The sequence below is a fragment of the Corvus brachyrhynchos genome, unplaced genomic scaffold (assembly GCF_000691975.1).
Source record: "Corvus brachyrhynchos isolate BGI_N302 unplaced genomic scaffold, ASM69197v1 scaffold59, whole genome shotgun sequence".
Classification (NCBI taxonomy): Eukaryota; Metazoa; Chordata; class Aves; order Passeriformes; family Corvidae; genus Corvus; species Corvus brachyrhynchos.
Genome location: NW_008246054.1, coordinates 6,256,188 through 6,269,029, shown reverse-complemented (window position 1 = coordinate 6,269,029; position 12,842 = coordinate 6,256,188). Strand labels below are relative to the sequence as shown.

Below are 12,842 nucleotides of genomic sequence, written 5' to 3'. Positions count from 1 at the left end.
TGCTGAGCCTCCAGCACCACTTTCTGCAGCATCCAGGTGCTCCACAAAATCTTGCATCTAAGTTTTCCTATCCACCCACCCTCATCTCCTAAGAGTTGCCTGGATCCCAGCCTAAAGACAGACAGACTCCTTCCCTCCAGACATCTGTAACCTTTCACAAGTGTGTGAACACAAAAATGGAAGCCCGGAAGTGAGAAATGAAGAGAAAATGGAAATGGGACCAGGAGTACTCTGTGAGCTTTAAGTAACATGGTAAATGGACCTGTGCTAAAGGAGGAGGATATAATGGTGGGGAAGGTCTTCCCTTTTCCAGAGTAGAAAGCGGTTTGGTGAGAGGCACTGCTGTGGAATCCTGCTCCCTTGTGCCATCCCAGGCAGCTACTCCACCACATTTCATACATTTGAAATGTGTTAGAGAAGCAGCTCCTCAAAGAGGCCTTGCTCAGAGCAGACGCCTGCTCTTGGCAGCTGCTTAAAGCAGTCCAGATGTGATCCTTTTAAAAATTACAAACTGGTGTATCTCACTTTGGGACAGGAGCCAACAACAACAAGCCTTCCCTTCTTCATGCATTTTCCATTTGTATCCTAACATGTTTACTTTGCTGCCCTTTACTCTAACTTTTTTCGCTGCAACTTTCCGAAGATTTAGCACAGACCTTTCATCTCTCTCTCAAGCAGTTGAGGCACCAGGAAGTTCTGGAGGAGCTTGGTTTCACAGTCCTAGAGCTGACCAGGCCACAGGGTTTTCTCAGGCAGGAGACAGAGAACAAGGTGGGAATTAGCATCAAGGAGAAACAAAGCTACAATGGGGAGAAAGTCTGTGAGTCTTGATGCTCTTCAAGGGTCCCCAGAATTATGATCTTTCTCTGAGTTCATCACACTCAGCTCCCAAATGCCAAAGGTATGCACATCCTGCTTGGGAAGAAGCAATCAGTGCCAAGACTTCTGCATAGTAACAGACCCACTGGGATGATTTTTTTCCCTGAGACTTGAGAAATGGTGGCTTTGTTTCCCTTCTAGTCAACATTCCTTAGATGGTGGCTAGAAAGCAAATCAGTTGCCAGGTATTCTGGTGCTGGCTTCCAGCAGCAAGTTCAGTAGCGCTGGAAACCACCAGCACAACCTGTGAGGCTTTGCTTCCCCTCCTCTCTTCTCTGCCACCCAAGTTCCTCTCAGAGACAGGCTCACCAAGAAATTTCCCAAGTGTCCTTACTATCAGCAGCTGCAACTCCAACAGGAGAGTACATCAAAGAGAGAACATCAAAGAGAACTGTAAATACATCAGAAAGGGCTGGTGCAACCACTGAGAATTACAGAAGTCTGTGAAAAACTTGGCTCTTTGGAGATTTGGATGTTCAAGGCTCTTGGAGCACCCCAAGCACCCCAAATACAGCAGCTCCACTGTGCCAGAACACCCCAAGCTCCCTTTCTCCAGTAGTGCAGCATCAAAGGAGCTCTGAGACGTGTCCATCCTAAGGAGCCAAAGTGCCAGAGACTGCTATGGAGTAGTCAAAAACTGGAGGAGCTGGAATATAGCATTCTTCCATGGGGAGCAAAGAAACAGCTATCTCTGAGCTGGACTCCAGAGAAAACAGGACGTTGTGACCCTGAGTGACTTTCACAACAGAATTTAAAAGGATAGTGTCTCTGTTAAGTCTTAAGGGATCTCTCTGTGGATGTTTTGAAGAGACCTCAGTCATAAATAAGCTGGGTGATGTTATCTACCAGCCAAACCATGAGCTCTGAGCTCGTGCTGTGGAGCATCTCAGCAAGGAAAGGAGTGTGTAGGAGGCTGTCTCACCTGGCTGATTGTAAAATGAGCCCACAATGGTGGCACAGAACCAGGGAGCCCATCCAGACCACCCGTGCTCCCACCGACAGCCCAGACAGGACTCAACAAGGGTGGGGAAATGCTTGATTAAAGAGTTTGGTTGAACTGTCAGCAATAAAATTCAGAGGCAGAGAGCTATTTCCCATATTGTCGCAATTACATCCTGCTTGCTTAGTTTTAGGAATTGTTGAAAGTAACCCTTTGCACCTGGTTACTTAGGGAGGAGAGTTGCACTAGGCAGAAACACCAAAAGTTAGGAAAGCAAGGTGAAGAGTCAGTGAAACAAACAAAAAAAAAAAATGTTTAGTCTTTCTCTGGATGAAAAAGTAAATTCAACAGAGGCTTTGCCTTCTCATGTTATGGAAGGACTGGATTGGATCTGTACAGAAGCATCTGCTGTAAAATCTACTGTTTATATTAATACTAACATTTTATTCACAGGGAGAACAAGGTGATGACGGGAAGGTAGAAGGCCCACAGGGACCACCTGGAGACAGAGTAAGATGTTAAATTCCTTCTCTAATCAATCCTGGACTGATTTTTGTGGGTGGATTAGTTGGCTTGCTGCCTTACTTGTAGAACATGCACAAACCATTGAGATACTGCAGATGACAGCTTGTTTACATCCACCTCAAGTCCTTGTTGTGCTCTTGTAGGGCCCTGTTGGTGACAGAGGTGACCGAGGGGAGCCTGGAGACACTGGTTATCCTGTGAGTCTTATTCCAAATGCATGATTCAGAAATGTTTGCCTTGGGGAAGTGCTCCCAGTCCACATCAGCCCACAGATTTGCCCAGCAGTCCCAGTTCATAACCTGCTGATGTCCCTGGTCAGCTGCTGCTATGATTCAGACAAGGAACAATTCAGCTTTGCCTAAAGCAGAAAAACATTACTGAAGGCAAAAAAGTCAGCACCTCACCCTGCCCTGCACCCACCTGAGTGAGGCTAAAAGAATTAGCAGTGCCATTTGAGCAGAGGTCTCTGTGATTATCAAGGAGACACCCTGGGCAAGGTGTGAGCATGAGTCCATGCCAGTGCTGCAGAAATTTCAAGACTGACATGCCTGTGGCTGTAGATTCTTCCATGGGAAGATCTGTTAACTTTAAGATTTGGAGGCTTCCAAAATCTTTGCAAGGTTTCTCTCAAAAGCAAGATCAAGGCTATGAGTTATCCTGCTGTGCTCCTTATACCCTCTTTGCAGGACATTTCCAGCTGATTGGGGCTGATCTGCAAAGGTGCCATGACTTAAGTGTTACCTCCATTCAAAAGCACCTGGTCAGAATGACCCATTACAGTAATTTACAGAAGATTTTGAGTTCATCAGAGTAGCAGTACTGCTGCCTTACTTTCTAGGACAGCTGTCTCCAGCTGTTCACTTCCATTAATGCTGTGTGTATTTTGGGATGCATTAGATAGTTCCTCTTTCCACAGCATGGAAAGGCATCCACAGGAGCATGGGCACTACCCACAACTTCACCATTTCTGTGTCAGCAGAATGCAGACACGTGTGTCTTCTTCTGCCCCTTAAATCACATTACATTCATTTTTCTTTCCCATTCCCACAAAAGAACAAAGACATGTTCCCTCTCTGTTATTTATTTAAGGGTCAAGAAGGGCTTGATGGAGAAAGAGGAAAACCTGGACAGCAAGGCTTACCAGTAAGAGATGCTGCTTTATTGTAAGCTACCCAATGCCCCAGGCATGGGAAAAACAGGGAGGTGGGAAGGGCTGCAGGAGGAGTGCGTAGTGAGCTATCAAATGTGGGCATTTCCATCAGCCAGGCCTATGGAATGGGTATTTTGAGCCACATTTGAGACTAATAAATGGGTGACATAACAGGGAGCACTCCCAGTGCCTGTTTCCAAAACCTCCTTTCTGAATGGTCCATGAGGGACTAGAAATCTCAGGAGATGGGTGGTGGAAGATGACAATGACAATGGAAGGGTCTGCTTGAAAGTGATCCTTTTGATGTTCTGCTAGTCCAATGTGAGGTGAGACCATATTATTCTGCTTGCAAATTGTTTCCTCTCAAACTAGTGAAAGACTTTGTGAAAGACTAAATTAAATCCAAATTCAAAGGAAGGACTTTTTATTCCCTTGTTATATACAGTGGCATCTCATCTTTATACATGACTATTGCAACTGTGAGTGCAGCAGCACATTAAATGTAGTTTGTATTGGGAAATAAAGTTGAATCAATTCCCACTCTTTGTAAGGTTGCTGGGAAGAACAACAGATTCTATTTTGGGGTTAAAATGCTACTGCTCTGTTATATGGCCCAGAAATGAGTAGAGGGGTAGCCCCTCAGATGATTCAGAAGGAAGCAGGAGCTTTGGATTGTCTTTAGTAAATGTCCATTAGAAACGTGGGTCAAAAACAAGCTGAAGAAGGAGAGCTCTGCAGGGAGTCCTTCCTTACCATTCATTTTATATTAATCCAGAAATGGCCACTGACACAAATACCGACCAAAAAACCCAACCTGGCTGGCTGGGAGAAAAGACTGAGATGAGTGTGATGGGGAAGAGACCAGCAAGAGAGCAGTGAAATACCCTCTCTGCTTTACTCCATAGCCCTTTTTCTAACACCTGACTCCCAGGTGAAACGAAGGCAAGGGCTGCAGTGTGCAAAAGGGAAGTGGTACCAGCAATCACTGTGTAAACTACTCATTCTACACAGGCTCCTTCCTGCCCACTTCTCAGCACTGCTCTCCAGGCACCATCTGGAATTTGGTGAATGATTTCCACAAATGCAGGCACCACCCAAGTGAGGGGCAGAGTTGCTTCTTCTCCAATCAACACCCTGTTAGATGCTCTCTGGAGACAGTTCCTTGCTTCTTTGTCCCCAGGGGCCTGTCTGAGTACAGGCTGTTTCCCTGAATTGTTTCCATACAGTCAGCATTGTTAGGGCACAAAAAATGCTGTTCTTTGTACTTCATGCAAGGTACTGCCAGAAGAGAATTTTAAGCAGATTTTTCTTGCTTATGTTTTGTAGGGGGATCCTGGATCACCAGGCAAGCCAGGAGCAAAGGGATCCAAAGGTGATGCGGTAAGTTTCAGCAGGGTGCATTTATAGTGTCCTGAGTTTAAAGAAAATGTCTAATTAAGAGGATTGTCATGGTTTTGCCCAGCATGTGGGATTTTTGCCTATGGTCTATGCCTTAAAAGGCTGTGGGGATCCTTTTGGAAGGGCTGTAAATATTTGGGTGTCCAGGCCAAATGGTTTGTTGGCTTTGTGGAGCTGGAGAAGATCAAGACAATTCCAGCTCCAGCATGATGGGTGACTCTTGGGCAGGTCTTTAGTCCCTGCCATGGGTTATGTCTCTTTCCCATGCCCTGTTTGTGCTGTCTCCAGCCACAGCTGTCTCGTCCATCCCCAAGGAGGGCTGAGCCAGGCAAGTGTCTCTCCCTTTCATTTGAACCATAAACTTTTCTGGCTTGAAACTTTCTGGGTTTGGAGTCCATTTATCCATGGAGTTTTTTCTTGGAACAATCCCTCTAATTTCTTGTCCTAATTGAGCAAGAAAACCCAGGACACATGGGTCCTTCAGGGTTCATTGGGGCACTTCATACCTACTCCTACCTCCACATCTGGCTGTAATGACAGCTTGCTAATTATTCTCACAGACCAGGGACTTTATTTGCTAAAACATAAGTATGTGACCTCAATACTCAGCAAATTCCTGCTCTCTCGTGACAGATGTCAGGGTTTTTAATCTGACCCTGCTGGGGGTAAGGCTAGAAGATAGTTTTAGGTCTTCTTGGCAAGAAGTGTACCAGGTGATAAATAAATTCTGCCCATCGATGGACAATCTGGAACTGCCTTTGGGTCTAATGAATAGCAGGGAAAGCACCCCCAGGAATATTTCTTTCATGTAGCTGGCCAGCCTGGTCCTCTGCAGATGGAGAAACAATGCACAGAAAATGAGTTATTCAATTTAAAAGTGCTTTAGTACATGACCTCACTAAGAGAGCCCTAGTGAAGGTGGTGAGGCTGAGTTTTCCATTCATTCTGCACAAATTAACCCTTTATACAGCTAATAAACCTCAGGAGTATTTCTTTTATGCCTTTATTCACAAAGTAGCACTGCAAATTTCAGACAGAAGACACCCTTTTTAATTTCCATTAGCTTTCCAAAATAGAGGGAGCTACTTCTCAGAGAGAAGCTCCCCTGAACACCCTCAGAGGACTCACTGGGTCCTGGGTTTGCTGTCAGGGAATTGATGGAGGACTCAGGTTTTTAGCATCTTGTTCTAATGTTTGCCAGTGCACCAAGTCCTCCCTTGAGTTCATCCTGCTTTATTTGTCCTCATCTGCTCTGTATTAGGAAAAATGTAGGTCCTTGCCTTCTAGCTATTCATTCCTGCCCTAGAACTCTCAAGACATACGAAGAATCACTTGTAATAAAACCAAATAGCAGTTCATTCCCCAGTGCTGGAGCAACTGACTTTATAAATCTCCCTTTTATAAAACTCTTTCCAATCATTATCCAAAAGCACACTCTGAAGTCACAGTCCCAAGTGGAGCTGTGCTAGAACTGCTGCAATTTTAGATGTCTTTCTTTTTTTTACTTGCAGGGTCAAAAAGGAAAGCAAGGAGCACAGGGCAGTGCAGGGAGCAGAGGCTCACCGGTAGGTGAAAATTCCATTTTCTGCCCCAGGAAATGCTGTCTGGGAGCACCTTCTCTAACATCTTTGTAATTTTAGGGCATCCTTGGGCTACCAGGTCCTCGAGGAGTGGTGGGAAGGCAGGGTCAAGAGGGTGCCCCTGGAGTGGACGGAGTGCCTGGGAAGGACGGTGTGCCTGGGATGCTGGTAAGCTTCATCTGTAACCTTGTGGCATTAACAGCAAACAACATTGGAGCTGGAAAACTAAAAGGTAGCACAGGAGAAATTATGTGATCCAGCTGTGGATATTCCAATTTACATGTACCCAGAGTACATGTAATGTACATGTACATCTTCTTCACATCTCACTTGCACATACAGGCAGCAGCTGCCTTTGCATGACCAGATCTGTAAATAAAGTGGGTTTTGTAGCCTGACAGACACTCACATGCACAGAACTCTGTCCACATCTGCAAACCCACCCCTGCAAACCTATCCCCCTCTTGCTGAGGGCAGAATCCCACTACTCTGCTGTCCCCCTAGAAGCTGTGCAGAAGGGAAAAGGGTTTTGTATCATAACCTCTTCTGTGTTTCTTTTCTAGGGAGAGCAGGGTGATGATGGGGAAGAAGGTGTGACCGGGATGTCAGGCAAGAGAGGGAACCCCGGTGTGCCAGGACTCCCAGGGGCACAGGGACCACCAGGATTCAAGGTGAGTTTCTGACTCCCTAAGATGCTGCTGTGAGAGAGCCAGTCTGTGAGCCTGATGGCTCTGAGCTTGAACTCTCCAAGGTCTAATATAGTCTCAGTTCCTGCTGCCATCTTTCACTTAGCTAGAGGCTCTGTAGATCTTTCATCTCATCCATCCATCCCTCCATCCATTTTCCTGATGTACACAGCAGCTGAATATCCCAGAGACCTTTCTTCCTTTACCAAGGACACTCAAGAGCCTGCAAACACACATACTCACACTACAAACACTTTAGTCTTTTATCATTAGAAACCTGGCTAGAAAAAACATGGAGAAGTTGCAGAGGAACTGCTGCAGCCCACCTGTAGGATGTCCAGAATGGACTACTCTGTGGGATGTTCAAGTGTTCTAGCTGCTCTGCAAGGCCTGAGCTGCTGGAAGGAAATTTGTGCTGCTTGGTTTTTAGCATATTTACTGCATTAGAAGGACTGAAGCCAGTATGAGCTTGGACATCGCACTGGGTGGAAGCAGGGACAAGCTGCTTTTGTGACCTTGGGGTTTCTTCCTGGTCCTTGCCCTGATTCAGACTCACCACAGGATCTAAACTGGACTCACAGCAATTCAGTCGTTTGTAGAAAGACTCTGTAAATAGGAAGACTCCAGCTGGGTTTAGAGAAGCTCTGAGATCTGATTTAAATTAGGACTCCATAACACATCGCCCTTGATCTGTCACTTGCTGCCCTCCAGCTGCCTTGGGCAGTACAACAGGAGGTGACTGACAGACTCTGTGTCCTTGTCACACACTCACACCCTACCTCCAGGAGAATTTGTTGCCCCTTTTCCGTCTGTTCCACCATCCTACCTTCCACCATCTCCTTGCCTTTGCTCCCCTCTCCCAGTCTGCCTCAGATTGAGCAGCTGAAGCTTGTGCTGCTCCTGGCACTTGGCAAGGGGAAGAGGTGGGGAGCAAAGTGTGGTGCTGGGTGGCAGAAGCCTCTCCCTGGATTGAAGTTGTAGAGTTAACGTTGAGAAAACGTTGGGTTTGCAGCCTCTGGATTGAAGCCCTGCTCTTGGCAGGCCTTCAGCATTTGCCATGAATTAATCATCAATTGCCAGCCTGCTGGGGGAAGAGACTATGGGAAGCTGCAGGGCAGGACAAAGAACGTAGGAAATGCAAAGAGAAGACATTTGATCCCCTTTCTCTCCTCACCCCCGTGCAGGTGGGACAGCTCTGCTGAGGCTCCTGCTCTGTGGGCAGCCCAGGAGGGGACACAGCCATGCCCACCTTGGTCTCACCCTGTGCATCCTGAACAACCTGCCTTAGCAGACCTGGGGCATCCACTGATGGAACCACATTCCTTATCCCAATGAGCCATCTTTTCCAGCTTTCCATCTATGGCTACTTCAGCTGAGTGCTGTTGTATTTAGCTCCTGTCCTTTGGAATTACTTGAATTCTGTTATTTTTAGGGTGAAAGAGGATTGCCTGGGCAGACTGGCCAAACAGGGAAGCGAGGATCACCAGGAGGAACGGGCCTTCCAGGGAGCCCTGGCGATCCAGGACCCAAAGGACAGCTGGTTAGTGGTGATGGAGCTGATAAGAGCTGACTCCAGGCTTCTCCAGCTGGAGAGGGTGTGGATCCACAGGATTGGAAAGCAGGGTGATTCCTGGGAGGGTCTTTATAGGGGAGCCCATATCCAGCTTGAGCATGATTCTGGCAGAGAGATTAGGACTGGTACAAAACAAGGCACAAGATTGCCCAAACTACCTCAACTAAACTGCATTTGTTTGGCTGTTTTATATAAAACCCTGTGCTGACAGTTTTCAGGCTGAAAGGTAGTAACCAACACCACCATATATCATTTTGTTATTGATTCTAGATCAGTCTCACAGATCATTTTGTCTCTGTGACACAAGTGACACATTCATTTGCCCCATATTGTCACTGCCCGATTTGCTGCAGGACTAGTGACCATGTCCCTTTGGCTGAGGTGACTCCATGACATTTAAACCCTTCTGACTTCCCACTTGCTTTTGCCTGAAATTCCTCTAGAAAGAAGGCTTGGTTGATTCTCCTGATGCAGGAAAGATCTTAGTCCTCTGTTGGTAGCAGTTTTCCTTTCCAGGACCCATAAATGGGCAGTTAAATCAATTTGTATCCTTAGAAAGTTTCTTACGCTCCACCGAGTCCAACCAAGCCCTTTCTTGCCAAGCAGTTTCTCACTGTCATGGCAGGGAAAACTTGCTAAAAGTGAGGTTTCTAGGCTGACACTGGAACAACCTTGTAATAAAGGGGATGGAAGCCCCACCACTTGGGTCATTTACAACTGAGTGAACAAACCATTGTAATACACCCCAAAAAGCACAATCAGAATGGCTGACACAGTCCTGCCAAGAGGCCAAACAAGCCTTATCTATCTCTGATGTTCCTAACATTGGAGAAGAATCATCTGTTGAAGGTTTCTGATCCCTTTTTTTACAAAAAAAGTTGAATCTTCTTGAATTTTGACATCTGAGAAGCTCAAAAATATCAAAGGATAACCATCTCAAACATGGTGAAAGGAGGATGTTTACACAAGAACATACTACCCAGGGTGCATTTTTTATTCTCAGGGTGCATGCTATGTGCTGATTCAAGCTTGATGGCCTTTCAACTATTTTATTATTATTTTTCTTACAAAATTGAGGAAAAATCCCTGCAGAGTTAATAGGAAAAGGATTAGGGGGTATGCATGGTTTTCCTGGGTTTGAGTGGGAGGTTATGTTGTAGGAACATGCACTTTTTAAACAGCTTGAATGAGCATAGTTTGAAATTATAGTTTGAATTAGTAGGTCAGTCCAGTTTGCATTAGGACTAAAAGAGGAGCTTGTTTTAAAGAACTTTGAGGCTGTTATTTTGCAGCATGAAATTCCAAGATCAGTCTCAGAGTAGATGCTCTCCATCCTGCTTCTGCTGGGCCAAGTCAGAGAAGCATCTGCTAGGAATAGTGTAGGTTTGCCTCCCATTTTGGGGGCAAAAAGGTGGCATTGGTGAGATCTAAGGGATCAAGTGAGTTGCTTCTAGCTTGATGTTTGTGTAGTTCCTCCTCCAGGTTTTTTTTTCATTCCTCTTTCTTACCAGTCCTTAGACTGAAGGAGACTCACGGATTTCTCTTTCTCTGAAGCTGCTGAACTCTTGGTGCATCTCTTAGTGACATCTCCAGCCACCAGTGTGAATTTACTGTTGTCCTTTGTTCTTGTATTTGTCTTGGCTGTCACATGCAGGGAGACTTCGGTGAGGCAGGATTTCCAGGGATTGCAGGACTGTTTGGGCCAAAGGTAAGAGGCTGCTGGTGACCAGTTGGTTTTCTAGTCTCACTTTACTGGGGACAGGTAATGCCACACTTTTTGCATTGCTAGCAGCTCTGCAGAAACTGTGGAAATTGAATTTTGATCCCAACTTTCTTTAATTTATGAATCTTCATTTGTTAAATGAGTGTGTGCTTACATATGCTTTGTTGGAGGAAAAGGGCTGTCCTAGAGATTCCATGGCTGTCTTCCCCCTTTCTGACATTTGTATTTCCAGCATCAAACATCAGCCTGCACCTGAGACACCAATGTGCATCCCTAACACTGAGAGCCTTGACTTGAAATTTAGATTAATTTTATCAGCATATAATTTCCCTGGTGAAGAGGGGACTGTTTGTTTTCTGTCAAAAGTAAAAGCCTTGCAAAACAGGACTGGGAAAAGAATTTACAACAAATTGGATCTTCCCATTCCCATATACAAGAGGCAGCACTCCTGTCCTTAACACAGAGCTCTAAGCAAGGACATAAACACAGGGTTTGGTTATTTAGTGGACCTCACATCTCATTTTTTGCTCGCAGGGCCCCCCAGGAGACCTTGGGTTCAAAGGCATTCAGGGACCACGTGGGCCACCGGGTCTCATGGTGAGTGGTTTTCCAGTTTGTGGGGTTTGGGAGGATTTTCTTCCTTCACCCCTGTTTCTGTGAGGCTCCAGGGGCTGTGAGGAGCACGGTGACTTGAAGCCATGGCACCACCTCTGAGCTCCACAGCTGTAGGTGACCACATCTGCATGGGGCTTGGAGACAGCCACACTGCACAGAGCACTCCAGCTACACTGAAATCATTCTACTTCTGGAATTTCTGAGGTTTAACAAGGCTTGTGACAACCATACTGTGAGGACTTGTCTCTTTGGACTTGCAGTTTGAAATTATTTTTTCTTCCAGCTATAGCAAATACTACCACCAAGTTGCTGAAAAGCAGCAAAGATTCTGTGTCCTCACTGAGTCTGCCTTACTGAAAATGACTGGCAGCTCCCATGTGGTGGTTCACACAGGTCTTTTCTTCTCTAGGGAAAAGAAGGGATTATTGGTCCTCTCGACATTCAAGGTCCCACAGGAAGCCCTGTAAGTATCCACACCCCTTTTCTGCCTGTATTTTTTAGAAGAATTTAAGTGCATGAGATCCAAGGTGTTTGAGGCCAGCATAAGTAACCCCCAAATCCTGCTGTAATCAGGAAAACAAAATGGGGTTTTAAGATCAGCAGCTTCAGAAAAGTGTAGGCTTACTCTCTGGCTGCATAAACAGTTGCCAGGAGATTATTAGCTGAAAAGTGAGGAACAGCAATACATATGTGCAAGGTTTTCAATAGACTGGAAGACAAGAATGTTATTGCAGATTTTTGAAAGCCAGATTTTCCAAATAACTTGGCCTGAGGGGAAAAAAAACACATTTAAATATTTTTTTTTAAAAGTATTAAACTGGGAACCACTTGATTTTGAGAATTGTTGAAAATCCCTGCCTGCCCTGAAATGCCAAAGGCCCTGAACACAAGTGAAAGATTAGGTCAGCTCTTTGTGAAAACACAAGCATGACACTACTCAGAGCTTGGTCCAGAGGCTGCTACTGGCAGAGATAAAAACCAGTGAGATGAACTCAGACATTGCCAAAATAGCCAGTAATGGCATTTTTTGCTTTGAGATGGGGAGGCCAATATGACAACCTGAGCTGATGAGTTAGAGATGCACTTGGGTCCTTGCAAGGAGCTTCTGGGGGGCAGCACCCAGCAGGGCAGTTTGTGAATGGTCAGTGACAGCCACCTCCTGTGCTTTCCAGGGGCCCAAGGGAGACAAAGGCAGCCGTGGGGAGATGGTAAGTGCTGGTCCCACCTTGGGTGCCCCTAAGAGGGTCCCTGATTTTGAACAATCAAGAGTCACTCTGGGCTCTGCTATGACCACAGGGTGTATCAGGCTCCCATGAGGGCAAGACACTGATTACACATGTGCACATACATCCACACCACTCTGCTGGTAAAATTTCCATTTCCTTAACCCAGCAACACTTCACCATGTTGTCCACAACTGTGGTATCTCCAGTACAGCACTCAGCCCTTGCACAGGCACCTTGGGAACAGCACATGGCTGTACAGGGAGATTTTGGGTCAGTAATGAGCATTTTCTGACAGCTTCTGTGCCTTTTTTTTTTCCCTGCAGGGTCTGCAAGGTCCAAGGGTAAGTATCTGACTTCCCTTTTTCTGACTGATATCTTGTATTTAAGTAAAACAGTTGCTTTCAGCAAGGGCAAAGCTCCAGGGTGGGTAATTGCACAAATAGAATGCAACGAGTACCTGGGGACAGAGCTTTAGTGACAGCTGAGGAGCTGAAAGGGCTGGAAACAAGGGATGCAGCCGGAATAGACCAGGTGTAGACAGATGGGC

The 12,842-nt window shown here is 45.9% G+C and overlaps 1 protein-coding gene across 8 annotated transcripts in view; it reads left to right on the top strand.

The window, feature by feature from the left end:
• COL27A1 (collagen type XXVII alpha 1 chain) overlaps nt 1-12,842 on the top strand; it is a 151,792-nt gene that overhangs the window by 134,003 nt on the left and 4,947 nt on the right. For 7 of the 8 annotated variants that reach the window (XM_017745601.1, XM_017745603.1, XM_008642274.2 and 4 more), the window contains 13 exons: nt 2,273-2,329; nt 2,488-2,541; nt 3,434-3,487; nt 4,821-4,874; nt 6,404-6,457; nt 6,533-6,640; nt 7,036-7,143; nt 8,591-8,698; nt 10,386-10,439; nt 10,989-11,051; nt 11,479-11,532; nt 12,242-12,277; nt 12,619-12,636. In XM_017745601.1, the coding sequence (XP_017601090.1) occupies nt 2,273-2,329; nt 2,488-2,541; nt 3,434-3,487; nt 4,821-4,874; nt 6,404-6,457; nt 6,533-6,640; nt 7,036-7,143; nt 8,591-8,698; nt 10,386-10,439; nt 10,989-11,051; nt 11,479-11,532; nt 12,242-12,277; nt 12,619-12,636 (822 nt within the window). The remainder of the gene's footprint in view (nt 1-2,272; nt 2,330-2,487; nt 2,542-3,433; nt 3,488-4,820; nt 4,875-6,403; nt 6,458-6,532; nt 6,641-7,035; nt 7,144-8,590; nt 8,699-10,385; nt 10,440-10,988; nt 11,052-11,478; nt 11,533-12,241; nt 12,278-12,618; nt 12,637-12,842) is intronic. The other variant, XM_017745606.1, reaches the window with a different exon arrangement.